Here is a 27504-nt window from a genome sequence, read left to right on the forward strand (position 1 = left end):
CCTCTTTTATGTTAATGCCAGACCTTGGTGCGCTGATGCATGACTTTAATGTTATTGATTTCATTGCGGAAATCAATATATAAATGGTGCTGAATTGCAGATTAATACTAATTGAAGCACCATAGTTTTATCACTGAATGAATGCTCTATATTTTATTTTGCATGGCAGCACACGGAGTAATGCTCATGCTTTTGAGGTTTCAACTTTATATATATATATATTGGCCTTTAATTTTTGTGGCAGGACTTACAAATGTGTTTTTTTTATATATATATATTTCCATGCACAGACTTCATACCCAAGCTTTTATTCTATTTGCACTGTGTCATCAATATTAATGTAATTGTTTCAGTGTGGTGGTTGAAGTTTTGGATACGTGGGGTTAAGGTCTATTACATATTCTGCTCTACAGCCTGACCAACACTAACATAAGGTCAAAACCAAAACTGATTAAAAATATACTGATATATATATATAATCAGCTTTTATTTTATGTCAATGTAAAAGAAAATGTAAATGCAACAGCAGATAATGCTGTCAGATGTTCTCGACTACAGGTTTTGCGTTGCTTATGCAGAGTATGTAACAGACTTTACAGTGAGCCTGCAGGTGTGTGACAATGTGTTTTACTTGTTTAGGTAAGAGGAAGCTTTATCAGCATGTTGATGGAGCACAGATTTACATAACTACACTGCTTTGTTACTGAATACCGTCTACATAAACTTTCATCATGAAGAATAAGCGTGAGCAGGAAATTGAGTGCTTTCATTTGACATTTTTAAGTTCCTTAACTCAAGTCTTTAATTGACCATGTAAAATGTGGATCAACGAGACTTCAATAAATTCCTGCTCCACCCAAAATGGATCTTCTTACTAATGGTTCTTTTTTGCTAATATAATTTTATTCATGAGCATTATTAAAATGTTATCTGTGACAGACTTCTGATCTTGCTTTGAGATAATTTGATGTTAGTGTCATATATGTAGGCTACTACAAAATGAGGAGGGGGTCGGGGGGTTTCTTTTTTTATAGGATGTATTTGACTTTTTTTAATATATATATACTATATGACTATTTTATCCGTTCAGTTAAAAGCTTAATGAGCGTCCTAAGCAGCCATTCATTTTCAATGAAAAGCTTGCAGCAGTAGGGAGGGGCGCGATGCCGGCGACCGAGCATCACTTTATGCAAATGAGCAGTGACGCCACCGAAGAAGCAGCCAATTGCAGACCGGGATTCTCACTATTGCTGTCTCGGTCTCAGCCAAGGGATTGAAGCTGTGCTGTGCCGTCACACAGCACGGGACCAGGGCCGTTGCTAGGAATTCTGGGCCCCCTGAAAGAATACTAAAGTGGGCCCCTACCCCCTGACTTTTCCGCTTTTTTTCTTAGACTACGTATGTATAATCATTTTTTATTTAGCCTACTTAGTTTTGATGCTAATGCAGCATTACTATGAGTATTAGTCAGGGTCTAATGCAGAATAGCTACTTCAGTCATACAAAGATTAGACTACTGGGGTTTTTTGTGGGCCCTACTGGGCGCTGGGCCCCTAGAATTATCATCACCTTTCTCCCCTATACAACGGCCCTGCACGGGACCGGTTACCCCAAACACTGTATGGGACATATGAGGCCACAGCATCTAGTTTGAAATGAAGGTAACTGCCTAAAACCTAAAAAACAAACAAACAAAAAAACATACCAAATCAAATAAACTTTATTTGTGCCACCAGGGGATATTTGTCTTGGGCAAGGGAGTTATGACAGCTGCCATGTACATGTAAAACATCCATACACAATACATAATAGACATACAATAAAACAGTAACAAAGGCAAACAAATCCAAGAGAAGAGAGAGAAAAAAAGTGCGGGGTGCAATAAATAAATAGAGTAAAATACTTATGATACAAACTCAAATAAAAACATACTAAAAAAAAACTAAAAGAAAGAGCAAGGGATGTTGGTATAAGCCAGCAGGTGGACGTGGACAGGCAAACCAGATGTAATTTATATTATTGACTGATTGATGGGTTGATGGGCAGGGGATCCACAGCCGTGGCCACATAAGGGAAGGGTTACCAGAGTGGTAAGGCCAGGAACCATCCCCTCCACCTGACCGAGGTCAGATGGTGGGGTGGGAGGGGGCTAGGGTAGTGGATCCGCAGCAGTAGCAGTAGTGGGGGAAGGGCGGGGCCTCTGCTACGAGAAGTGTTTGTTTAATAATGAGATGGAGGTGGGAACGAAGGAGTGTTTAAAACGGTTGGTCCTACACCTGCTGGCTGACTCTATAGCGCCTCCCTGATGGCAGCAGCTGGTACTCTTGAAAGAGGACGTGTGAAGGGTCACTCGAGGATCCTATTCGCTCCCTTCACAACGGTTGTATATTGCCATAGGGAGGGACTGGAAGTGATTGTGATCCTGTTTCTCCACTATCCTCAATGCTGTGGTCACCATTCTTTGGAGTCTGGCCCAGGGCCGTTGCTAGGAATTCTGGGTCCCCTGAAAGAATACTAAAGTGGGCCCCTGACTTTTCCACTTTTTTTCTTAGACTACGTATGTATTATCATTTTTTATTTAGCCCACTTTGTTTTGATGCTAATGCAGCTATGATTATTAGTCGGGGTCTAAGCACTGCAGAATAATTCAGTCATACACTACTGGGGTTTTTTGTGGGCCCTACTGGGCGCTGGGCCCCTAGAATTATCATCACCTTTCTCCCTTATACAACAACCCTGGTCTGGCCTTACACTGGTCTGTGAGGAAGCCGAACCATGCTGCCATACCGTATCTTATGATACTGGCCAACACTGCATTGTAGAAATTAACATTATCTCACTTCGGACCCCAAACAGCCGCAGCCTTCTTAGAAAGCCTCTGAGCTAATCTGTTACAGAGGAAATCCACCGCTCCAGCCCAAATTATCAGACACTATCAAACCCTAGTAGCCTGAAGGAACCTGTTCAATAGTGCAGTTATCAATGATTACTTGGTCATGAGCTGCAATTGCCTTGGGGTTAAAGATCATTTCCTTTGTCTTATTAGTGTAATAAGCACCAAATAGTTCTTATCACACCAGGTTTTGAAGGTGGCTATCTCACTGAAATACACGGAAGGGCAGGTATTCACATCCAACAGACTTAAAATTATGGTGTCATCTGAGAATTTGATGATATGATTGTTAAGGTGTGAACGACCTGCATTCATCGGTGTATACCATAGATATATATATATCTATGGGTGTATACTAGCGTGACACAGCCCTGATCGGCACGCCAGTACTGCACTGCCTCGGGGCTGAGAGAGAGCTATTTACCCTGATGTGTCCTGTATGTTACGAATGAGTAAAACCATGATAAAACTGTCAACCCTCATGTCAATTAACTTCTTTATGATCAGGTGTGGCTGCACCGTGTTAAAAGGTGAGCTAAAGTCGGTAAATACACGAGCATATGCTTTGGGGTCCTCCAAATGTTTGTTGATCAGATGGGTGACTGTAATGACTGCATCCTCAGTGCTCTGCCCCGTCTATAAGCTATAACTGTAGGGGGTCGAGACAACCAGCAACATCATTTTGATCATGTCTACAATAATTCTTTCAAAACATTTCATTATCACTGAAGTCAATGAAACTGGTCTGTAATCCTTATCAACATCCTTATCAAGCCCAAGACAAGTTTCCTGTCAAGGACTAATAAAGTATATCTTAATCTTAACAGCTGGGCAAGAGATCTTAGGGACCGGAACAATAACAGATTTTTATTTATTTTTTTATTTTTTTACAGGTCAGGGCCTGGCCTGGTGATTTCTTTTTCCCAACTTTTGCTAAAAGCAATTGCACCTGTTGGGTTGTAATCACAAGGGGCAGGGAACTAAAATCTCCCTCCCTTTGGAGGATAGATCCTGGTCCTCAAATCTGAGGAAAAAGTTGTTTAACTCATCAGCTCTTGCTGAGTCATCTAAGGTTATCAGCTGTTTATTTCGGGAGGTCATGTTCGTGATGCTTTTCATACAGTCCCAAAGTCTCCTGTTGTCCATCTTAGCCCTTGTTCCATAGGTGCGGTGTTTGATGATTGAGGATGATTGAGGTGATTGAGCTCCCTTTCTTTCAAGCAATTTAATTAAATTATACTTATAATTTGTTTATTACAAAATGTAGATTGAAACATTCATGTAAACAACTGTTTTTTTGTATTTCTTTTTTACTAGCCTATTATTGATAGTTATTTGTAAAGGATCCACGATTATGCTATTAACGTGGGTGTGGGGTGATCTGTCCTTAAATTATTGAAAATACCACACTCACCAAAGTTGTCAGTTCTTGGGCGCTTTTGCAATACCCATATTCCGCCACCAGGAGGCACTTCTATTGGACCAATGCGTGTAGTTAATCTCTTTTCCAGTGCTCTACTAACCGGCTCTACTCTACCAACCACGTGTTTTTATATAAAGCTATCGATGCTCTTACTTTGAAATCAAAGACAACTTCCGGTTCCGTATTGGTAATACATCCATGGTATTGCCTCATTTTACGACGGAGCAAGTCAACGTGGTAAACCGGTTCCCAGCAGCAGTAACCAAGGGTCGCTGCCGCAACCATCACTACTACCAACTTCATCCTCATCATAATCGCCACCACGACCACGACCACCACCCTCATCATCACCATATTCATCTACACGGAGAACAAGAAGGTATGTGATGTGACTGAGCTGTGGCTGAATCTGTGTTGTTAAATTGTTCCGCTTAAAAAAACAAACAAACAACTTTTAATCAATTTGATCACAATAGAAAAACACGACTGATTCTGAATCGATAGGCTGGCTACTATGTCTGAAAACTCAGCGTGTGTAAGTTAGGTATGGCTATTCTGCAGTGTCACACACCACGAGCGCTGCTGTAACATTTGACAGGAAATGTGAATGATAATACACAGGCTACACAATGATATTAGTGTTGATTAATCTAATAAAGTACAACAACGAGCTGTTTAAGTCTTGCCCATAGGAAAAAGGAAAAAGTCGACTTATAGTTAAAAGGAACATATGGTTAAAACATTAGTGAAATTGGACCTGGATGTGACAAAAGTTGTAAAAAATATTTTATTTTCAAATCTTTTTCCTTTTCATACGCGCAATTTCCGTTTTATGAAACAGAACTTATGTTTTAGTGAGTATTTGTAACTTTTATAGCCTAACGCACTCTGTGGTTAGTGGGGTATGATCTGGACCTGTTCTCATAAGATAGATAGATATGAAAAAGGTAGCTGTAAAACTTTACCTAATAACATTTCACAGGCTTAGATGTTTGATCTTGACAGTTTGTTAAAGGTATAATTACATCTGGACCTGTTCTGCATGTTCTCGTGGTTCTCATGTGAGTTTAATCATGGCACCCGCTCCATTTTAGTTGGGCGTGTGTTCGTGACCTGATTTACCCTTTTGACGTTATCAGACAGCAGCATCCATAGACATATACATAGACGCCCCGGCCGATTGACTGCTGCCTCTCACTAGCGCGGCGTGCCTAACTTACCGGTGCCTACAGGGCGGCCATCTTGGAACAGTGCTAGTCACTCAGTGCATTACGTCCATAGAGGTATGATATAAAAGTCTATCCACCTTTTTCCGAACGTCAAAAACGTAGCCTGTTTTGCCGGTTTTGCTCTTCCGGTGGAATTTTATGTTTACGTTTCCATGGTTTCGGTAGTCGCGGTAAATGCATGGATTTCTTTTCTTTTTTTTTTCAATGAAAATCTGTAAAACGCATGGATCATCAAACCTGCTTTTAACAGTGGATATCACACACATTGACATCCGTGTTAAAAGCCAGCGTTAATAGATCCATGCGTTTACCGCAACTATGACAACGACTGAAAACCATGGAAACGTAAACGTAAAATTCCACCAAACCGGCAAACCGGAAGCAGTTTTGACCATAGATGACGTTCGGAAACTTGTGGATATGGACGCATGGACACCTTCAACCCATTTTGTGGCAGATTTTATGACACTTTGGGTATGGCAAGTATGTCACTCGTCGCCATACCTTGACTTTGGTAGAAAATGTTCGGGGTACTGGCACTTATAGATTTTAACCTCTGCCGTACCGGGGCTTTTTCCGGCGTACTGTGTCCTGTTGTTAATTCCCTCTGACCGATTCGCGATGGTGAGTGTCGTGTCGTGATGCCTTTTTCTCACTGAACACCACCATGCTGTCGCTCCTGCTCCTCTCTCTCTCTCACACACACACACACACACACACACACACACACACTGAGGGGCGGGGCTGCCTCGTGCCGCGCGCTCTCACAGACACGTGGAGGTGGAGTGCACGCCGCTGCATCATAGATCATCATCACCTGCAATAAAGGGGTCAATATGACCCTTTGCAGGCACGTCACGACGACGCCATGACAAAGACCTTTGGCCATGGCCATGATGACCATGACGGACGGCAAAAAAAAGTGCTGGGCCGTTGGTTGACTCGCTGTTTTGGTAGGAAACGGAACCATGGGGCGAGAGAAGACAGGCCCTTCCTTCAAAATAAAAGCACCAAGCTAATAAAATGCGGTGAAACTCTTTAATTTAAGGAATATAATTTACAAGAAAGTCCCCAAGCCATTAAGTGAACATTTTTGCTTTTATTGTATTACAAGTTAATGTCTGTTTTATAAGTTTTATGTTGGTGTATACTTTTATTTTGGTGAATTTTCCGCTACCGACGGGAACCAGAATGCAGACAAAATTAAATTAACAGGCGCGAGGCGAGGCTAGTATAACCGGTATAACCTCTTTTTACAGTCTATGGGTATAACTCAGGCTGTAACTCCGTGTGGTGCAGACGTGAATGTGGAGCGAGCGACCCTTTGTGAGTTATAAAGCCATCAACATGACTTCCCAGTGGTGCCTGCTAACAACTTAGCCTACCAGTTATTCCACATGCTTAAATATGAGTCATATTTCAGTGCTTGTTTGTTGGCTAACACTAGCTAGCCCACTTAGAGCACAGTAAAATGAAATCTTAAAGTTATTTGAGAAACACTGTGAAGCTGCTGCAGTCATCTTGTTAAGAAAAGGCTAATGACAGCTGTCTGTGGAGTGTGGAGGCTCTTTATCTTGTCACAAGTCCCAAGCAGGCCCCTGTCTAACATTAGGCTACCTGAATGTAGTGAATCACAGCAGCAACAGGAGGAATCACTCATTCAATTTAATTCTCGTGAACATTATAATTTGTTTCCAGATTAAATTTATTCTGACTTTGCTGTTAAATTTTGCTGTTCTTACTGTAGAAACATGTACTGTAGATTAGCAGTGAATAAACTCATGTTGGCAGTGGATAAACTTCAAATAGCCTATTCATTTGTCTTCGGAGATTAAATAAGTTATATTGTGAACCCTTGTGTGGGGGGTATTGTGAGTATCATCCAATCCATAACATTGATAGTGATAATTGAGAAAGCTTCGTGATTTTGCTCTCAAATCACACCAGATTGCTGCAATTCAATTTACAATGCGCACACATTTTCAGCAGAAAACTGAAATGACGCCACTGTGACACATTATTCAAATCTTGAGGTTTGGAGAGTTTAGACATGTGGAAACGATGATATCATTACTCTTTAACATGATCCCTCTTAAGCTCATTGTATTGGTCGGAAATGAATCCTTCAGAGTCCCACATCCCAAGGGCAGGACGTGAATTGTGTGGTTGTTTCTATGCCCCCCAATGTGTAATTGATCTGCTTTGATTCAACAACCCAAACATGTAAAACAACCTCAATGCTGAACTTTCTCTTACAATAGCTCTTCTTTGGGGTAAGAGTCCCAATGGGCTGGTTATGTCCATTTCATAAAAGTGACACAGTTTGGAAATGATAACTCACAGGAGGTGTTGGACATTATGTTTATGTCAGTTATACATGAGTCTTTCACTTTACATTAACAAACTACATGTCTTCATTCAATCTGTCCTCCACAGCTGCAACATGTGTGGGATCTGGGCTTTGTTCGGCAGTGATGAGTGCCTCTCGGTTCAGTGCACTTCTGCCATGAAGATTGCTCACAGGGGCCCTGATGCCTTTCGCTTCGAGAATGTCAATGGCTTCACCAACTGCTGCTTTGGCTTCCACCGGCTGGCCATCGTGGACCAGCTGTATGGTATGCAGCCCCTACGCATCAAGAAGTTCCCTTTCCTGTGGCTCTGCTACAATGGAGAAATCTATAACCACCACACGGTAAGGATCTGCTAGCTGGTCTCCAGGAGCCGTTGATGGTAGTTCCAGACCAGAAACTTTCATGCAAAAAGGTTTTTATCCCAACATAGCTTGTTCTCCCAAGATTTTCATCTGGTGGTCTGTTAAAGGGATATTCCGGCGTAAATTTAACCCATGGTCTAACGCACTGTGAGACAGAGTAAGAGAGAGGGTTGGGTTAGGTTAGGTTAAGTTTGATGGCCACAAACTTCTCTAGTTGTAGCGACTTCAGCAAAGACCACACAATAGCAATATACTGCTGTCTCTATATAACTGCAATCGATAAAAAAAAAGCCACTCATAGCCACAAATAATGGTCAGAACTAACTTCGTGAACTGTACGAATAAGAATGAATGAATGTTTATTTCAATCACAGCACATTTACCAGAAAGGGGCAGATAATCTAAAATCTCCCTCCCTTTGGAGGAGAGATCCTGGTCCTCAAATCTGAGGAAAAAGTTGTTTAAACGGATAGTTCACCCAAAATTCTAATTTCACTCATTATCTAATCACCCTCATGTCGACTAAGGGCTGGGAGAAGTTTCAGAGTCCTCTGTGCCTTCTTGGAGTTACGGGGGGGAGCAGCAGTATTTGTCCATATAATGGTTGTGAATGGTGCTCTTCGTCCAAAAAGACACACCAAAAAACATCCAAATACCTCCATACTGCTCGTCTGTAATGTCCCTCTTGTATTGAAGCCCCGACATGAGAAATTGTTCCGCCGTTCACAGGAAGAGCAGTGAACTGAGACACTGGGAGCTTCCGCTACAAACAAGCTTAAAATACAGACTTATTTAATTTTTTTCGGAACAATTTCTCATGTCGGGGCTTCAATACAAGAGGGACATTACAGACGAGCAGCATGGAGGTATTTGGATGTTTTTTGGTGTGTCTTTTTGGACGAAGAAAATGGAGCCCCCTTCGCTACCGTCATATGGACATGCAGTGCTGCATGGAGCCCCGCTGTAACTCAGAGAAGGCACGGAGGACTCTGAAACTTCTCCCAACTCCTAGTCGACATGAGGGTGAGTAGATAATGATTGAAATTTCAATTTTGAATGAACTATCCCTTTAACACTGAGCCTGTCTGTCACTCTGCCGGTGCCGCGGTCACAGTGTGTGTGTTACAGGATTGATTAAAACACACAACGTAATGTACGGATTGTTGTTGAGTCCTTCTGACCTCAGTTTGTTTTCATACTACATGTTTTACCCGGTTTCTCATCCTTCATCACGTTGAAAAGAGCTAGCAGCAGCATGTTCTGCTCTTGTTGACGCTTCCATTTTTTTCTCATCTGTCCTTGCGGGTGCCGGCTGCTGGCTGCCGGGTGGCGACCAATCGGTGATGGTAAATGATACCTCGTGCCAAACCCCAACCAATCACTGACCCATTCACGCCCCCCTCCCCCTCCCGTCTGTCCTGTGTGATGCGTGTGCGGTGAAGTTGATACTAGCAATGTAACACAAGTAACGAGCTTGGAAAAGTGTAATTTGATTACTATTTTCAGTAACTGAAAAAAGTAATCTGATTACAGTAACGCGTTACTTTGTAGCACGTTACACCCAACACTGATCGTATCATATCCCCTTTGATGGGGTGCGATGCTGCTACGCTAACCCTGTCCCCCTAACCCCATTTGGATTCTGTCTTGCCAATACACAACCCTCATAAATAAACTTCGCACAAAAAATTACGGAAATTTGTGTACCGTATATTCTTTCTTTGTCGGATATGGGTTAGTTAGGAAGATTAGATGTGGGAATTTTTTCAAGGGCGCAATCACAGGAGCCACTCATCAACATCTACAATACTCAGGTCAAGAAAAAAGGCACACAGATTGCCACAGACACAACACACACACTACATAGCAACTACAGCCTACTACCATCAGCACGCAGATACAGGTCACTCCGAACTCCGGACAAAGAGAGCATCATCCAGTTTCATTCCCACCTCAATCCGACTTCTAAACACCTAACTCCCACCATAACTTTTTCCTTTTCAATTAACCTGTTTTTAACAAATTTTTATCTTTGTATGTGTCTTTTTAACCTTTGCTGCGAGTACTTGTACTTATGTGTGGTTGTAGGAATGTGTATTATTATTGTGTTGGGTATGTCTGTGGTATGTAGGGATGTGTGGATCGTTGTATTGCACAGCACTTTTGATGTCCTGGAATAATAAAGTACTTTTGAATTTGAATTGAATTGAATTTGAACCCACATACTCAGCTCTGCTGCTCATCCCATGTTCCTTACAAATGTGGCACCATTTTAAAAGGGAAATAAACAGCCTTTCCAACGGTATAAGATTTATTCCCAAGAAGCATTATTAGAACAAATAGATAATTTACCAAACACAAATTTCCTTACTTTTTTGTGCAAAGTTTAGTAATGTCTTTTCCGGTGTTGACGTCATGAGGCCAAACTTTAAATTTGTATTGTATTTCGATAAATTCCTGCAAAATTAAAGACGTCCCCAGGTTAATGGTAATTAGCCCATGCTAGTAAGTTAATGCAATAAAGTCAGAAGATGCACGTGGTGAACATTATACCTGCCAAACACCAGCATGTTTATAGTTAGCATTGTCATTGTGGCCACACTCCTGTCTTTATTCAGCTGTAATGAGTTTGGAGTGGGACTTTGATATGATGACCTGAAGTGACCCCATGTGTCCTGTCTCTCCACTGTTTCATTCATTCAGTTGCGGGAGAAGTTTGAGTTTGATTACCAGACCAAAGTGGACGGTGAGATCTTACTCCACTTGTACGACCGCTTCGGCATCCAGAAGATGGCCTCTCTGCTGGACGGGGTGTTTGCTTTTATTCTGCTGGACACCGCCAACAGAAAGGTCTTTTTGGGAAGGGATACGTACGGTGTCCGGCCTCTGTTCAAACTCCTGACAGATGACGGCTTCCTTGCAGTCTGCTCAGAGGCCAAAGGTAATGGGATAGTTTATTCTTTCATTTGAATCTGTGTCCTCTAAGAATACATCTCTTTTACTGTCTCCCAACTCTGCTGAACTTGTTATTCTGATCACAGGCCTTACAGACATTACCCATGCTATGGCCACCCCAGCCAGCATAGTCCCTTTTCTCCCTGGACACATCGAGGCCTTTGATTTAAAGCCGAATGGGAAAGTTAAGTCTGTCCAGATGGAGCAGTTTCACTGCTGCACACAAGAGCCTGCTCACGCCGTCTACGACACATTGGAGAGACTGCCCACAGGTATTGAACTGTTTAATGTTAGCAAACATTGAATGATCTCATGTTTTGTTTGGCATTAAAAAAAAAAATGTCTCCATAGGGTTTGATGAGGATTCGGTGAAAAGCAACATCAGGACCCTGTTTGAGGGCGCTGTAAAGAAACGTCTGATGGCTCACAGGAGAATCGGGTGTCTTCTCTCAGGTAATTTAAGGCTCTGCACCTACAGTAGTGTATGTACTGAAACACATGGAAGCCCTGAAAGGTAAGTGATGCAATTTTTGTACCAGGCTGGAAACTGCAGTTTTTGGTACTTCAGTGTTTGCCCCATGGTTTAGCCTCCGAGGTCGATGCTTGATATAGACTGACCTCGGGTCAGACTTAGCAAATAACCACATACAGCTCAGTCCTCCTATCTGCATATTTTTAATTTGCTATGGCAAACTGAGTTGCTTGTTTACATTTTGGGGTTGTAATGGGAAATTCTAATATAACTCATGTATGCCTATGCAAGACTGTGTAACCAAAGACTGGTTTGAAGTAACCTATGTACACCTTTTATGGTTGTGTAAGAAACCTCTGTGTGAACTGGTGAGAACACATGTAGACAACACATGTGGATGCTTTTCGTTAGACAATCCCATGAGAGAGTATCGTATTTTGTCTATTTGGCATGTGTTTTGGGAACTAAAAGACTGTGGCCCTGGGAAACATCTTCAGGCCACTCACTCACTGACTGCGCTGCTGTCCAGTTGTGTTTGTGTGACTCCATTTATGAATGCTTATTAAAACCCAAAGACAGCTGATGTGTGAGGATATTTTTAAAAAATACTTTATTGAACGAAGTAAAGGGATAGTTCACCCAAAATTCAAATTTTACTCATTATCTACTCACCCTCATGTCGACTAAGGGCTGGGAGAAGTTTCAGAGTCCTCCGTGGCTTCTCTGAGTTACAGGGGGTCTCAGCGTAGCAGTGCATGTCCATATAACGGTTGCAAATGGATACCAACTGTCTTCGTAACAAAAAGACACACCAAAAAACATCCAAATACCTCCATGCTGCTCGTATGTAATGTCCGTCTTGTATTGAAGCCCTGAAATGCGAAATTGTCCCGAAAAAAATTAAATAAGTCTATTTTTCAAGCTTGTTTTGTAGCGGAAGCTTCTCGAAGCTCCTCTTCCTGGTTCGTCAAATTTGGACGAACCAGGGTCTGTCCTCTTCCCGGTTCGTCCAAATTTGACGAACCGGGGAGAAGCTTCCGCTACAAAACAAGCTTGAAATATAGACTTATTTAATTTTTTTGGGGACAATTTCGCATTTCAGGGCTTCAATACAAGACGGACATTACATACGAGCAGCATGGAGGTATTTGGATGTTTTTTGGTGTGTCTTTTTGTTACGAAGACAGTTGGTATCCATTTGCAACCGTTATATGGACATGCACTGCTACACCGAGTCCCCTGTAACTCAGAGAAGCCACGGAGGACTCTGAAACTTCTCCCAGCCCTTAGTCGACATGAGGGTGAGTAGATAATGAGTGAAATTTCAATTTTGGGTAAACTATCCCTTTAATACTTATTATACGAAGTAACATTTTTTGCCACCACAGGGTGTTGTTATCTGCCTCTTATTGTAAATTAAAACTGATGAAACAAGTGGTGATTGATGTGGTTTCCTTCATGCTCTCTGTCCCTCAGGCGGCCTGGACTCCAGTTTGGTTGCTGCTACACTGGTGAAACTGGCCAAGGAGGAGAAGCTGCAGTATCCCATTCAGACGTTTTCAATCGGGTCAGAGGACAGCCCAGACGTCATCGCTGCTCGCAAGGTTAGTTCTTCAGCTAAAAGACTTTCAGATCCCTCAAACATCACCGTAGCATCGGTGCAGTGCAGTCTGACGCCGGGTTGATTTTCTTTGTCTGTCAGGTCGCAAAGCACATCGGCAGCGAACACCACGAGGTGAACTTCACTGCAGAGGAAGGCATCCAAGCGGTAGAGGAAGTCATCTTCCACCTGGAGACCTATGACATCACCACCATACGTGCCTCTGTTGGTGAGTGCAACATGAAGCGTTGTGGGAAGCGACGAAAACAAGCCACATCATGTGCTATGACGTAAACAGGGTTCCCACTTGTCCTGGAAAACACATGGAAAAAGAGAAAAAAAGTCAAATGTCCTGGAAAAGCTTCAGTTGTCCTGGAAAATGATTTACCACATCAGCTACCAGAGCTCTATTTTCCGTTTTCAGACCTCACTAAGGATTTATTTTCTAAAAAAAAAGTGCCTAGTGAGAAAACTAGAGACTTTGAGTGGATGAGTGTTTCCAGTGTTTGTGTTGTTCTATGATAAATTCATAGGAATTTCTAAGCATGTTAGAGCCACAGACTGCACATCTTTAAATCAGACTTCTGGGGCTGAGAGAGGAAGAAACATAGAAACAAAAATGTACAAAATAAGGTCCAACTGTCGAAAAGAACACTTCTCCAAAGCATGAACGGGACAGAGGATGTAGAATAAACGCTGAAAATGTCCGTCAGGAAAAGAGTGGGAACCCTGGTAAACTGTTACGGTACTTGGTGTGTGTTTTTTTTTTTTTTGGCAGTTTGTTGTACAGTTTGCAATTGTGCAAAAGATAATGAGTCATTATCGTATTTCTATCTGCCGCTGAATCATGATGTGGCTTGTCTGTGTTTGAAAGTTTGCTGAATCACAACATTCCTCTTCCTCCCGATTTCCCTCAGTGAATCACAGTGGATTCCAGCTAGATTAGTTCAGCAGGGAGCTGTGTGCACCTTCATTCCCATTCTGTGATTTATTTGCACCTCTTTGCCACCATGTCATCACTGGTTCTTAACCTTATATTTAATTTGTTGATCCTCTCTTTCATTTCATTTCATTTTGATTTATTTCATTCATGGTATACATTCTCACATGGTTGCACATATTTACATAATGTACACATTTTCACCATGAATGAAAAGGAGCAGGATGAAGAAAACTTATAGTACCTGCCCCTCTCTGTTGTTACAATTACAATGGCTTACTTCAACACCAATATTATTCTCTGTTTCAAAATATTAAGAATGATGAAACATATATACATGACAAGAAAACAAACAAAATAACGGTAGACACCACTTGTCTATCTATCTTTTTCTTTTTTTTCCTTCTTTTTCTCTTTCTCCTTCTTCTTTTTTGTAGATGCTTATCTTTTCTTTTTTAAACATTTTCTTAAACTGAGACATACTTGTCCTTGCTTGTGTCAACTGAGACCAACCCTGTAAGGATAAATCGTATAGCTACTTTTTGGATGGATATTTCTAATATCTATCAGTGAAACCATAGATGATGAATATAAATAAATATCTGCCAATTGATAGTGGCTGGTTGCAACAAATAATAAACCAATGTATGGGAAATGATTTGCCAACTTAAAATACTGATGTTGACTCAATGTAATGGCAGATTGCTTTTAGTGATAGTTGAATTTTGGCACAGAAAATACTTGTAGAGTCCTTCATCACTACTCTGCAAAACATCTTGAAAAAATGTAGCCACCTTTCAGATAATCTCTTAGGCTTTGATGATATCCAGAATTAAATATCTCAATACAGCATAGTGCAGTGATGCTGCCTCTAATCAGTAAAAGTAAAAGTTTTACTTGTCACATGCTAAAGTTCAGTGATCAGTGAGCAAAGCATTGAAATGAGAGTGGGACTGCAAACCTCATATATGGCAGGAGATATTGCAATATTCAGTATTATTATAGTCTTGTAGTATACACAAGTACACACAGTTATTTTTGGGTCTGTATGTTTTGCTGTGTATGTGCTTTTCATTCACTCACATGAACTAGATTTTATTTGGTTTTTATTTGTTTGCACAGTTAAAAATTACACAAGTAAAAGTAACAATTTTGACAATTTAAAGTACAGGAAGAGGCAAAAACCCAAGGAGCTTATCAGGTGCCTCCACCTACAGTAACAATAAAATATAATATCATACTAAAGAAAACAAAATATACAAATGAGCAATCAAAACATATTTAGAAAAATGTATATATTTATATTTATATATTTTAACTATATTGTAATGAGGTCGTTAAGCTACTGTGTTTGTTCCTCCACAGGGATGTACTTGGTGTCAAAGTACATCAGGGAGAAGACCGACAGTGTGGTGATCTTCTCTGGAGAGGGCTCAGATGAACTCACTCAGGGATACATTTACTTCCACAAGGTAAAATCTGCAGAAACCAATCACCACGACTGAGTCGGTCAAACTTAGGCTTGATTCAAGAAAAGGATTTTGTTTCAATTTTCACAACTCGGAATCGGAAGAGAGTGAGACACAGATAAAAGGTTAATCTTTACTCAGGCTCATTCGATAGAGGGATGGTAAATGGGGTGAAGATGGCGGGGTGTCAAACAGCAGGTGGGAAAGACTGCAGGTGGCACAGGAGAAAATGTGCCAAATAAAACATAAGAGTTGCAACAGTGGCAGACGTAATACCAACGATGGTAATTCGCAGTTACAAAAATAAAATATTACCAGCTATGGTAATGTGACAGATGTATCTGTGGACATCAGATGAACAACGGAGACGAGAAGGAGAAAACAACATAATGAGTCAGACAGAAAAGCCTGACAGCACCACCTAGTGTTGGCAACTTAGATGACTAAGGAGCCATTTCTTTGTGGCAAGACAGAAACTGTGATAGTTTTTGTTGATTTTCAGGTCGTTTGGGAGACTGTTCCACTCACAAATGGCCTTGACAGAGAAAGCTGATTGGCCAAAGGTTGATTTTCTTAATGGAATTTTACAGTCTCCTCCTCTAATGACCACTAGAGTTTGCCTCTAACGAGTCAATCCTCTTAGACTCCCATGTTAAAATCTCCATTTTTACTGACTTTGTGGTGCAATGTTAGCAGGTTTCGTGATATTGTATCTTCATTGATTAAATAATAACAAATAATGACTGAAATTATACATTTAATACTATTATCTCAAAAGATGCACATAAATTCTAATTTTTTACTGTTTTCCTGCTGTGATGACACTTGTATGTGAGAGCTGCTGTCATGACTGTAAATCACCTGGTGTGTATTCATACATAGTGAATTTCTATGACATTAATGTAAAAGGGTTTCATGTTTAGATAGATGTGATAAAGTCTGTGTTTCTCCTCCTTTTAGGCTCCCAATCCCAAAGCAGCAGCAGAGGACAGCGTCCGGCTGATGAAGGAACTCTACCTGTTTGATGTTCTCCGTGCCGATCGCACAACGGCTGCACATGGGTAATGGCTGATAATTGATAACATAAATAAACTAAACTAAACATCCAAGGTTACAGAAATCATGACAGCTGGTGTTAAGACTCAGTTTCTAAATACAGGCTGTGTGTGTGTGTGTGTGTGTGTGTGTGTGTGTGTGTGCTGTTATTAATATAGAACCTAGCCTTGCTTTATAATCAGACTACACATGGACATCTACTGTATGGAGCTGAAACAAAATCCAACAAGCTCCTATAACGTTTAATTACTTTTTTTTGTTTCAATGCAAGTATAATTTATCATTCCTGAATTAATCATCAGCGCAATTTCTGTTTGCCTTGTGCTTTTATTCTGGAATCCATTCATGAATTTGGCAGAAAAAAAAAGACTTAAAAGACTTAATGGGCTGATGTTGTGCTAATTAATTTGGTGCAGCTGCTTTTGAGAACATCAATATTCAGTAGCCTTGATGTTTTTTTTAAGATCTTGTCCTCAATTTAAGCACAAAAAGGTAAATCCTTCATGAATGGGAACATCAACAACGTGGCTAAAAAACGTCAACAGTAAAATTAATAATGCATTTTAATTACAGCAAAAACATGATTCATCAAGCCTCAATAATTGAGCCAGAAATGAAATCCAATAAACCATTCTGAGTCATGAAAATAAATTAAAACACTGATAACTGATAGTAGTGGAGCTGTCAACCTTTTTTTTTTTTACCAGCTGATGAAATGACTAGTTATTTGGAAGACATACTGTATCCTATAGGATTTGGTCCCGACTCACTGGTTGTGTCTTTGTTTCTCAGCCTGGAGCTCAGAGTGCCTTTCCTGGACCACAGATTCACGGCGTACTACCTCTCCCTGCCGGAGGAGATGAGGATTCCCAAGGTCAGTTGTCATCTGTCAGACTAGGATAAGTTTACCTTCACTGCAGATACCTGATGTCCCAGACAGGGAAGTGAAGCAGTAATGACAGTGCTATGTTGTGTGTGTTTTTTTTGTCTAAGCAGAATGGGGTGGAGAAGCACCTTCTGAGGGATTCGTTCAAAGGTCTCAACTTGATCCCTGAAGAGATCCTGTGGAGGCGCAAAGAGGCCTTCAGCGATGGTATGATGTCCACGAAGAAGTCCTGGTACACCTGTCTGCAGGAGCATCTGGAGTCCATGGTATGTGAGACCAGTCACACTGATTATTAAGATGATCAGTTTAGAACCTGCTTACAGTCAAACATGCAAAGAATAGATTAGAAATGATCCAGTAAAAACAATGAAGCCATATGTCAACCAAGTTATTGTCATGCATCATTATTCCTCTCATTTACATGCTCTCATAAATGTTGCTGTTAATAACAGGTGAAAAAAACAGCATGGGTGAGCCCTTGTCCACTCAATGAACAGACCCCAGCAGACAATAATGACTAAATAATAACATGAGGGATGGCTGCACTACATCCAATGTCCACCAATCTACTTGTCCTCTAACCATAATATAGTCCTCTGGCCTCCGGGGGCCCTCTGGTCCCCTGGTCTTAGTCCCCTAATCCCTTTGTCCTCTGCATGCCTACTCATTGTCATGGCCTTCAGTCCAGTTAATGTCTGGGCCAGTGGACTAATGCCGTCATGTCCGGTCCAGATGTCTGGCACCCAGCCTTTAGATTTTGGGATGTGCGTGCATTCACTATTGTTTTTCAGTCCAGGACCTCAGCTTGCCAATGTGACCAATGTTCAGCCTCACGATTTGATTTGAAATCTTTATTTCGAACATGTTTAAGCACTGAATAGTTATTACTACTAAATAAAAACAAGGCCACACAACTTAACCATTCATGATCTCTATAATCAGAGAAGGAAAAAATAATAAAATAAAAGAATATATCGAAAAATCAAATAAACAAAAACAAAAAACTACTATGTTTGAAAATGAGTAGGAAGAAGTAAAAAAAAACGTATTAATTCCTACCCCCACTCTCTATTTCATCATAATCATGTATAATACCAATTATTATTTCATGTTAATATCTGTATGAAACTAATAATGGTCATAATAATGAATATAAAATAACAATAAAAATAACAACACAACATCAATATAAGTATATGCTAATGATAAAAATAATCAACACCAACATTAACAACACATCAGTATATATAATATCATAATACTAATTGACTAATTGAACTAAAATAAAATAACCAAAACAGCAACAACGTTATATAATAAATAATACAGAGCAGCAAGCCCCAGATTCTCCTTCAAGCCCCTTCCTCCCAGTATTTTGTATAAATAATTTGTTTGTATTTGTTTTTAAACTGCCTGTAGTTTGGACATTGTTTCAGTATGATATAAACATACTAGACACTATTTAGATGCAGAAGACAAACATAGGCTACCGTCGACTGTGTGAGGCCCTGTGTCGACTTCACCTCAGGTTATTCATTCTTCGCTTGACAAAAACAACCAAACTTACCCGAGGACCTGCTGCCTGTTCCCCCCCCTCTCCCTCAGGTGAACGATGACCAGATGGAGAAGGCTCACAAGACGTTCCCCCACAACGCTCCTAGCACCAAGGAGGCCTACTACTTCAGACAGGTGTTTGAGAAACAATACCCAGGCCGCGCCGAGTGGCTCTCCCATTACTGGATGCCGCGCTGGATCAACGCCACAGACCCGTCAGCCCGCACCCTGTCTATCTATAAACCTGATAAAGACCAGTGATTGGCTGGAGCGGCATCGTGCGGCAGTGTGTCGGCCGCCTTTGCAAAGTCAACTATGAGCTTTAAATTAATTACCAAATTTAACTGAGTAGGGATTAGTTTGTACTTAACCTTACATGACATTTGTCAGACTTTCAGATCTCCGCTTCTCCGCTTCTTCATAAACCGTTTGTGTGTTCCAGCTGCGACCTTTCCTTTCAGCATGTGGCGTCCGGTGTGAACTTCTTTGGTACAACCTGCTGCAGGAAGTTTGTGGGAAGGTCTCTCACAACCCTGCACATCAGCACTTCAGTCCTCTGTCATTGACATCCTGGCATTTCTGAGTTTGCAGTTTGTCCTGCTGATAAATAAACGCATCAGTAACAGCACAGTGCACTGAACTGTTTCTTTCTGTTTCTTGTTTCTTGACTCTAACATACAGGTGCATCATTCACTTGCACATCTCAAACATTACCCATCGATTGCACTGTTCTTTGGCATTGATTTGCAATGGCAATGGCCTGTGTGCTGTGTGCATTTCTCTTTCTCCAGTTAGACCTAATGAATTTAATCGAATTAGCAAAATATAAGTGCTTTACAATGGAAGCCTGAAAATACTTTTTTGTCCTATTATCTCAAGATAACATGAAAGGCCACACATACAAATATTTTTCCTCCCATTATCTCAAGATAACAGTGCTCCTTATCAAGACATTTTCTGTGGAAAGATAAGATATCAGGAGAAAAAGATAATTTGTCATCCAAAGATAATGAGATATTTGTGGCATCAATACTATACTGATGTGACATGCATTTTATTTTGTTTGTTAAATTTTAGCTTTTAGAAGTTATTATACTGTAATTTGATAACAATTGTTGCTATTAATCCTCTTTAGATTCCAGCTGTACTGAAAGCTCTCAATCATTTTTTTTAATTTGGTCTGATAAACATCTTAATGTGGCTAAATATGTGAGCACTCTTTATCTTACAGGGTTCTTGAACGCCACATCACACTCACCCTGGTCATATTATATGATTATACAGAGCTGCTGCTCCAGCTTGATGACTTGTCTGTTATATTATGCAATTAGTGTGAAGGACATGTTGACACTTTGTCAGAGGTGGAAGTGAGTCATATGTGAAACTGGGGGCTGGCTATGCAAACAACTTCACTGCTACTACACTACATCATGTCAGTAATAGAAAGTAACATTGGTTATTTGCTGATCAATTAAATTCTAGTGAATTTATGATATGCTAAATTAAAGTACGCATTAGAAGATTATATCTTTTTTGTGATTTGTGAGTGAACTGATCAGATTGAGTTACAAGTAGTGGATAAAATGTCATCTGACAATTTCAAAACATTAACTACAGTTGAAGAGTTTATTGTGCGCCTCTTTTATCAGACTACTCCACATTGTAATTTTGTCCACTGCGAGGCATAATCATCATAATAATCTTATTTTCTAGTCATTATTTCTCTGTAACTTTCCTTGCTATTAGTAAAATAAATTCCCCTCTGGTTCCTGTGTTGAGTCTGTGTGTGTGCAGCACCTCCGGTCCACACCAGAGGGCGCCCGCACCCCACAGTGAACACCAGCAGGGTTCGTCACGCAACCAGTCGATGCATCACAAAGGAATTCACAACTTGCAAACCGACGTTGAACTGGTAAAGAAAATAATTTTAATATTTGTCAAACCACTGCAACACACAGGAATCCTGTCAACGTCGAACCTCGTGTCCGGTTGCAGAACATGGCGGCTCTTCTGTAGTCGACTTGAAGCCAAAATGAGAACAAGGTCCCAGTGTGTTGTATTTATAGAACAATCAGTTGCAATTAAACAGTTATGAGGCACTATACAGTGACTTTGGCAGTGCAATTTTCAGCATACCCTGGGGTACAGCCATGCCTAGATGGTCCACAACAACACTCAGTCTTTGTGGGATGGCAGATGGTGGAGAACGCTCACAGAAAGCACTAACACTAATCATAAACCTCCGCCCCATCCCCATTCCCTTCTTCTCAACCCAATGTGGTACTTTCTGCTGGGGACAAATGAAACTGGCACAGGTACAGCACTGCTACATCACTACAATGTGGAAACAGAATCATTTTTTATTCGATTAACAGCTATACACGGTATGGAGAAACTTGTCAGGTGATCCTCCCAACGGATGAGAAATGACTGGATGAGAAGCAGGTGGATGAAGAGACGACCACTTTAGCGGCGCCTGTCGTACGTCTGTATTGTGCTCCACTCGTAGGAATCTGCAGGGAGGGGAGAGCTTGTTAAGCTTCAGAGCAATGTCACCATCTGTATAGTCCACACGTCTGTATAGTAATGAACTCACCTGGCTCCTCTTGGCTTCTTTTCCCCATCAGTCCAACAAAAGAGTTGACTTTATGCCCTTCGAAGAAAAGACATTGCAAGACGTTGTTTGAAACACTTAAACTGTGTAAACAGCCAAAAGTCAAAAGGTCAAAATCCCCACCCACATGAGGTTTAATTTAGAGAAATGCACCGTAAAACCAACAGTTAATGGCTCAGTATGAGTCATAATCTCTTTGGCCATTAGGGATTTTGAAGAAGCCTGTTGTTGCCAACCCCATTTGCATATATCGATGGACGCAGGATTAGATATAATCAAGATCTGTAGGAAACCACTGAGATTTTGTTTGAAATTATGACTGAATATGTTGAAGGAGCCAACAACTCAAACTTATCTAAAGCTCAAAGACTCATATCTAGAACATGTCCTCACCTTTGATGGTGAAGTTTGACCTCCTAAGGGCTAACATTAGCTTGTTAAGGCCAATGTAAATGCTCACAATATTAGTAGACACAGTTTTGTGGAATCAAACTTGGTTTTTGAATACTGTGACATTCGATGGTCACGACCAAACAGATTTTTGTTTTAATGAATTTGCTTTAGTTTAGCCATGTTTTTTTAATGTCTTCTAATGGTTTTGAAGCTACAATTATCAACTTGTTGTACATTTACCATGATTACAGTGTCACTCTGATGGACTGACGAAAAATGCAGTTAGCATTTCCATACAGAAACGCTGTCTCGCCTTTAGTTTGAGAGGAGACACTACAAACATGTCACATCCTTGTTGAGGGTCTTGAGTTTAATGATCAGACTGGAAACCACTGATTCAGTCTGGAAACCCACCATGGGTAATGTGCTAATGTGCGCTCTTGAATGGAAACCCCTTCAGGTTGTCGGCCCTCAGCGGCTTCAGCCCTGATTTTTACCGATTTACGTAACTCAAGCGCTGTGGAACTGGCCTCAGGTCTGTTCAGCGGTCTGGGCTCTGTCGAGTTCACAGGGACGTGAATGTGACGGACAGCTGCCGTCTGACTGTGGTCATGTCAGTCACAGTAATGGGCAGTAAAGTGAGTGTGAGGAGGAGCGAGGTTGCTACAGAGAGCCCTGAGGGACTATCTTACTTTGCAAACATCAATATTTGCATTAGACTGATGAGAGTCGACTGTAAATGTAAAAAAAAAAAAAACATTCACCGAACCACCGAACCTTGGACAGACTATAGAGGCGTAGCAAAATATGCTCTATGAAATTTTGAGAATGAGAAAATTGTGTAAACATGTCACGGGGTAGAAAAAAAATCTCAGCTCTAAGTGAAGGGTAAAATGCAATCCATCACAAGCGTAAACAATCCAATTTAACTCTCAGATGTCCTTGGGGCATTGATCCCAGCACTCTCCCCCTCCCTAATGATGAGTGACTTATAGTCATGCCTGCATACCAGGAATAAATTAGATGTATGCTTCCATATGCTGCGCTGGGCTGCATCAATGAGTGACTGATTTAGACAAAAAAACACCTCACAGAGGAGAAAAGAGGAAAATCCCCTCCTCCTCATTCCCTTTTTCTCCTGCATCTTTATCTGGTTCCTTCCTGTCCCACACAGACGTCGGCTCCACACCGCCGGCCTCCCGTTCAAAAGAACAGCTGTGGTGCAACTATCTGTGGTCGTCAGCAATTAATTAAACCCCATCTCACTGTTTGCTCCCACAACTTGCGTCATGTCTCTTAAAGAGGGACACAAATGCAAATATACAACTTAATTTGTATAGCGGTGTTTGCAAGATTTGAGGTTTACACTGTTGCTATGTATGAAAGATGATGAGATTCTTAATTATATATCAAAGTAAATGAGTGTGATATCTGTGTGTGGTACTTACTTTTGCGGGTGATCTGTGCATTTGCTGTGCAAGAAAAAGACAGGACAGAGTGTGAAAGACAGGTCCACAGGGGAAAACAACACACAAAGCGTGAAGTGGTGACATGAACCAGCCTCTCACCCATGGAGCGCTTCCCCATCAGGCCGATGAACTGATGCGGCCGCGGCTTTCTTGTCATCCTCAGGAGGATTTCTCTGAACGGGGTGTTGGAGAGCCAGCCATCCTGAGGAGGAGGAGGAGGAGGAGGAGGAGGAGGAGGAAGAGGAGGAGGAAATGATCACAAAGAGTCTTCACAGAGAAAGCCAGGCTATGGCAACACACAGTGTAAGTGTCTCTATCTGCCACCAAATTGTTGAAAACCTCTGCATGAAGATGAAACAGTGGAGACAAAACAGCTGCCGACTGAAAACTGGGGCTGAACCATACGCTTGAGAAATTATAGTGCGATTATCGCAGGTGTCTTTATATATTTAGATTTATGTTGTGACACAAAAATTCACCTTTATCAAAGAAAATATAGGAGCTCCGGTGATTTTAATATTGCACTTGGTCACATCACAGCTGTCCAGCCTCCCTGAGGATGTGTTTTATCTGTTTTTTTCTCCTGATTATTGCTTCTCTACTGATGAATCATAAAAAGCCAAATTAAAAAAACACCCCTCCACCTAACAATCCTCTTTGTGCAGTCTGACTGAGACGTCGTCCTGGGAGCCACTAATGTCCCGCGCAGTAAATTTGAGTGATTTACTGTGGGGCTCATCAGTCTGCAGAATGGCTCCGGCCGCAGTTTTAAGGTATTAGCTGAGGAGCTTGGCTTGTTTCCAGTTCGCAATGTCAAACACAGGATGTGTGTCTCACATCAGCGGAGAGAGATTCTCTGGGTTTCAGTTCCGACTGTGCACTTAGGGTTTATTCAATTTCCTATTAGCTGGGTGTTCTTCAACAATCTTCATTTTCATCCTCCTGAGGCTCTTTTTATGTTGCAAATCAGACACAAACTGAAAACATTTGAGTCCATTTAAAAATATTTCAATTATTGCATTCTTTTCATTGTCATTATTATGCACTATTTACTATGCTGTATTCTCCATAACTCAATATATTGATTGCATTTGGTTTAATTCATAAATCTCCTTAATTTAAGTGGACACAGAAAGGCAGAATTGTCTCTACTCTGAGACTTGGCTACATTTCTAGTTTCCACTCCATTTTTTAATTAGCCTAATCACTTTGGTACTAATCAGTCATGTTCAGATCAAAATTATGGATCAGATGGAGAGAGCAGAAAATGGGTTAAATCCATCATCCCTGATTGTAAAACATCTGGACTAGTGTAGAAGATGTTCCAACTTGCAGGTTTGATATGAATATTGCCCAGCATGAGGTCTACTGGGTTTTATAACCTGAGCATCCTGAGTAAAATAAGCTGAAGCTCTTCTGACCGAAGTTGCTCCTGTTTTCATTATTCTTTTTTCCAGCTTTTTCACACCAAAAATGTCTATTTTCTTGTTTTTCTTTTCGTTTAGTTTAGTTTTTAAAATGATGCCTAATCTGTGGATCACCTTTCCATGTACTATGGTGTGGGAATGAAAAAATAATTCAGACTCTGAACTTGCAGTTTTAAGTCACTGACTCTCCTCCTGTCTATTCAAACTCACTCGCAGTAGGTCAGTAGGTAGTTTATCCTTCATGTACAAGTGTAACCTACCTGTATTTGGTTGCTGCTCGTCCAGTAGTCCGCATCTTCTCTGGGCTCGTTTTCTTCACAAAAAACTTGGACGGCGGCGAAAAAAGCCATGAAAACCGAAAAAAGGAGCAACTTCATGACGCCAAAACTGTTGGTTTCTCTCTCTCTCTTTCTGTTAAATTTATACGCAAGTTGCAATCTTATAAAAACGAGCGTCGGCTACAGCTGGAAAATTAAAAAAAAAAAACAACCTAACACAGAGAGGTTGTGGACTCGACCCGCAGCTCTCTTCGGTTGTGGACTGTGTTCTTCTTCCCTTCACAGCTCACTCAGCACTTGTTGTCCATACTTCATACGTGCGTCAAAGCGCAGAACCGGGCTCCCGCCACTTTGTCCAAAATCTCGCACGCTCAGGTTTCTGCAGCAGCAACTTCTCCGGTCTCATGCGTCATCCTGTCCAGAGAGGCTCGTCCGCGCGCCTATATAGCATCCCCCGGGCAGCGTTGCTTAGTAACGCCATCACAGTAACGTGAGTACTTCCCGGTCGATAGTTTATAGACAGTAACGATACTTTTGTTTTCTGGTTTTTTTAAGCATAGTTACCTGTCACTGTCACCACACGAGCTGGAACTAATGTGCGTCATCGGTGAGTTCACCTGGCACCGTGTCTAAAATGTGACTATTATGAATATCCAGTAAATGATTGTAAGGGTTGTTATCACTCAGACTGATAAGAGTGTTTGTCCAATAATAGTTCAATAATGGTTTTCACATTAAAAAAACCCAGCAGCCTCGTGATGATAATGCAAACTTCAACTTGGAAGAAAATGACTGTGCAAGTCTCACGTTTGTCTATGTGAGATCAATTTGAGGTCATATTATACAGCACAATTAAAGCTGCAACTCTAAATCTGATTAGTGTGAACTCTCATTATCATTATTATTATAATTATATTATCATTATGTTTTACTTGTGTTTACATCTTAAAAGCTGATCCAGTCTGTACAGGAAATGAAAACTTGTTGGCTGCATTGATACTGTAATTCATAGTTTATATCCTGATCATAGTAAGAGTAAGTGTGTGTGGTCCATACATCCTCCACCTACAGCTGAGAGGAAACATGTGGGCATACAAACCTCTCATATCAAAGCCTGAATGAGTTGGAGAAGGACGTGTGACCTGAGGGTGCCACTGATTTACATTATAAAAGCTGTTTTTTTAAGTGTGGGGTGTCGGGGATGAATAGAGGACTGCGGTGCTACACCAAGTTCAGTGTCCACGCAGCTAAACAAGCCCTCGATTTGCTCAAGTGCCTTTATTCCATTAACAATAAGTTGATTTTATTTACCCATGTGCTATTGGCAAATGCAAATGTTTTTCCTGTGCTGGGAAAGGACGCGAGTCCGTCTTCTATAGCAAGTGTCATTCATCGGTTTGTTTCATTACAGTTTTTGTCCATTGGTTTGGCTCATTTCTTGAAACAGAAATTACATTCTCAAAACAACGTGGACAAAACCTCCAAACCACTTGGCAGTTGTTCACAATAGAATTATGTTTCTCATTCATTTAATCAAATTGAAAATGTCCCAGTACATCTATGCAAATGATTAAGTGCAGGTAGCCTACAGTTAGCACAGTTTCAAAGTGAATAGATCTTGTTGATCTAAACTGGTTGTTGATTTCTCAGTCTAATGGTTGTTCTCTCCAAACCATGTCAACATGTTTATATTACTGTAATAAGGTCCTGCAGTCATTTCATTGTATAAGTCATCACATGCAAAATTGTCTGTTCAATTGTCAAAAAGAACACAACAACATCTTATTTACAGCGCTGTAGGCTACATATACATTTCCTTTGTTTTTGGTTATGTGTTTATATTACAGTATATTATGCTGTATACATTTTCTTTTTACTCCAATGTACAGTATGGAAGTTACTCTAGTGTGTGAATAAAAATAGTTACCTTTCCTTGGCAGCATGAGTGCAATGAGTGATGTCAAATCAAGGCTGCTCTTACCGTAAAATCCTTTTTTTCTCTTCTCTTTTTTTCAGTTTTATACACAAATGTATTCTGTTGGCTGGACACATACAACTATTCAGTAACTATTGTCAATGAAGGACTGGGCTAAGACTGAGAGGTTGACATGAGGGATATTTCAATGGTCCTCT

The 27504-nt window shown here is 40.8% G+C and overlaps 2 protein-coding genes across 2 annotated transcripts; one reads left to right on the forward strand and one right to left on the reverse strand.

The window, feature by feature from the left end:
- Nucleotides 1-4486: 4486 nt before the first annotated feature.
- asns (asparagine synthetase) lies at nucleotides 4487-19652 on the forward strand. The gene is made up of 12 exons (XM_085791155.1): nucleotides 4487-4695; nucleotides 7982-8237; nucleotides 10962-11199; nucleotides 11300-11485; nucleotides 11565-11666; nucleotides 13162-13289; nucleotides 13388-13514; nucleotides 15591-15697; nucleotides 16655-16755; nucleotides 17543-17624; nucleotides 17747-17902; nucleotides 19242-19652. Exons 2-12 carry the CDS (start codon nucleotides 7989-7991, stop codon nucleotides 19449-19451), a joined length of 1686 nt encoding a protein of 561 aa, XP_085647281.1. The 5' UTR covers nucleotides 4487-4695; nucleotides 7982-7988; the 3' UTR covers nucleotides 19452-19652.
- A 1880-nt stretch (nucleotides 19653-21532) lies between these two features.
- Nucleotides 21533-25789, reverse strand: tac1 (tachykinin precursor 1). The gene is made up of 5 exons (XM_085790371.1): nucleotides 25354-25789; nucleotides 23766-23868; nucleotides 23646-23669; nucleotides 21787-21843; nucleotides 21533-21703 (listed from the first exon to the last, which is right to left on the reverse strand). Exons 1-5 carry the CDS (start codon nucleotides 25468-25470, stop codon nucleotides 21657-21659), a joined length of 348 nt encoding a protein of 115 aa, XP_085646497.1. The 5' UTR covers nucleotides 25471-25789; the 3' UTR covers nucleotides 21533-21656.
- Nucleotides 25790-27504: the final 1715 nt, after the last annotated feature.

The sequence above is a fragment of the Trachurus japonicus genome, chromosome 11, assembly GCF_045865225.1.
Source record: "Trachurus japonicus isolate A0001 chromosome 11, Traja_1.0".
NCBI classification, from domain to species: Eukaryota; Metazoa; Chordata; class Actinopteri; order Carangiformes; family Carangidae; genus Trachurus; species Trachurus japonicus.

Bases quoted from the DNA above. Each gene is read 5' to 3' on its own strand.
- asns (XM_085791155.1), top strand. From the start codon at position 7,989: ATGTGTGGGATCTGGGCTTTGTTCGGCAGTGATGAGTGCCTCTCGGTT. The intron at 11,486-11,564 runs GTATTGAACTGT...ATGTCTCCATAG, and splicing joins ATTGGAGAGACTGCCCACAG to GGTTTGATGAGGATTCGGTG. The intron at 16,756-17,542 runs GTAATGGCTGAT...TTTGTTTCTCAG, and splicing joins CGCACAACGGCTGCACATGG to CCTGGAGCTCAGAGTGCCTT.
- tac1 (XM_085790371.1), bottom strand. From the start codon at position 25,470: ATGAAGTTGCTCCTTTTTTCGGTTTTCATGGCTTTTTTCGCCGCCGTC. The intron at 21,844-23,645 runs GTAAGTACCACA...TTTTCTTCGAAG, and splicing joins TGCACAGATCACCCGCAAAA to GGCATAAAGTCAACTCTTTT. The intron at 21,704-21,786 runs GTGAGTTCATTA...CCCTCCCTGCAG, and splicing joins AAGAAGCCAAGAGGAGCCAG to ATTCCTACGAGTGGAGCACA.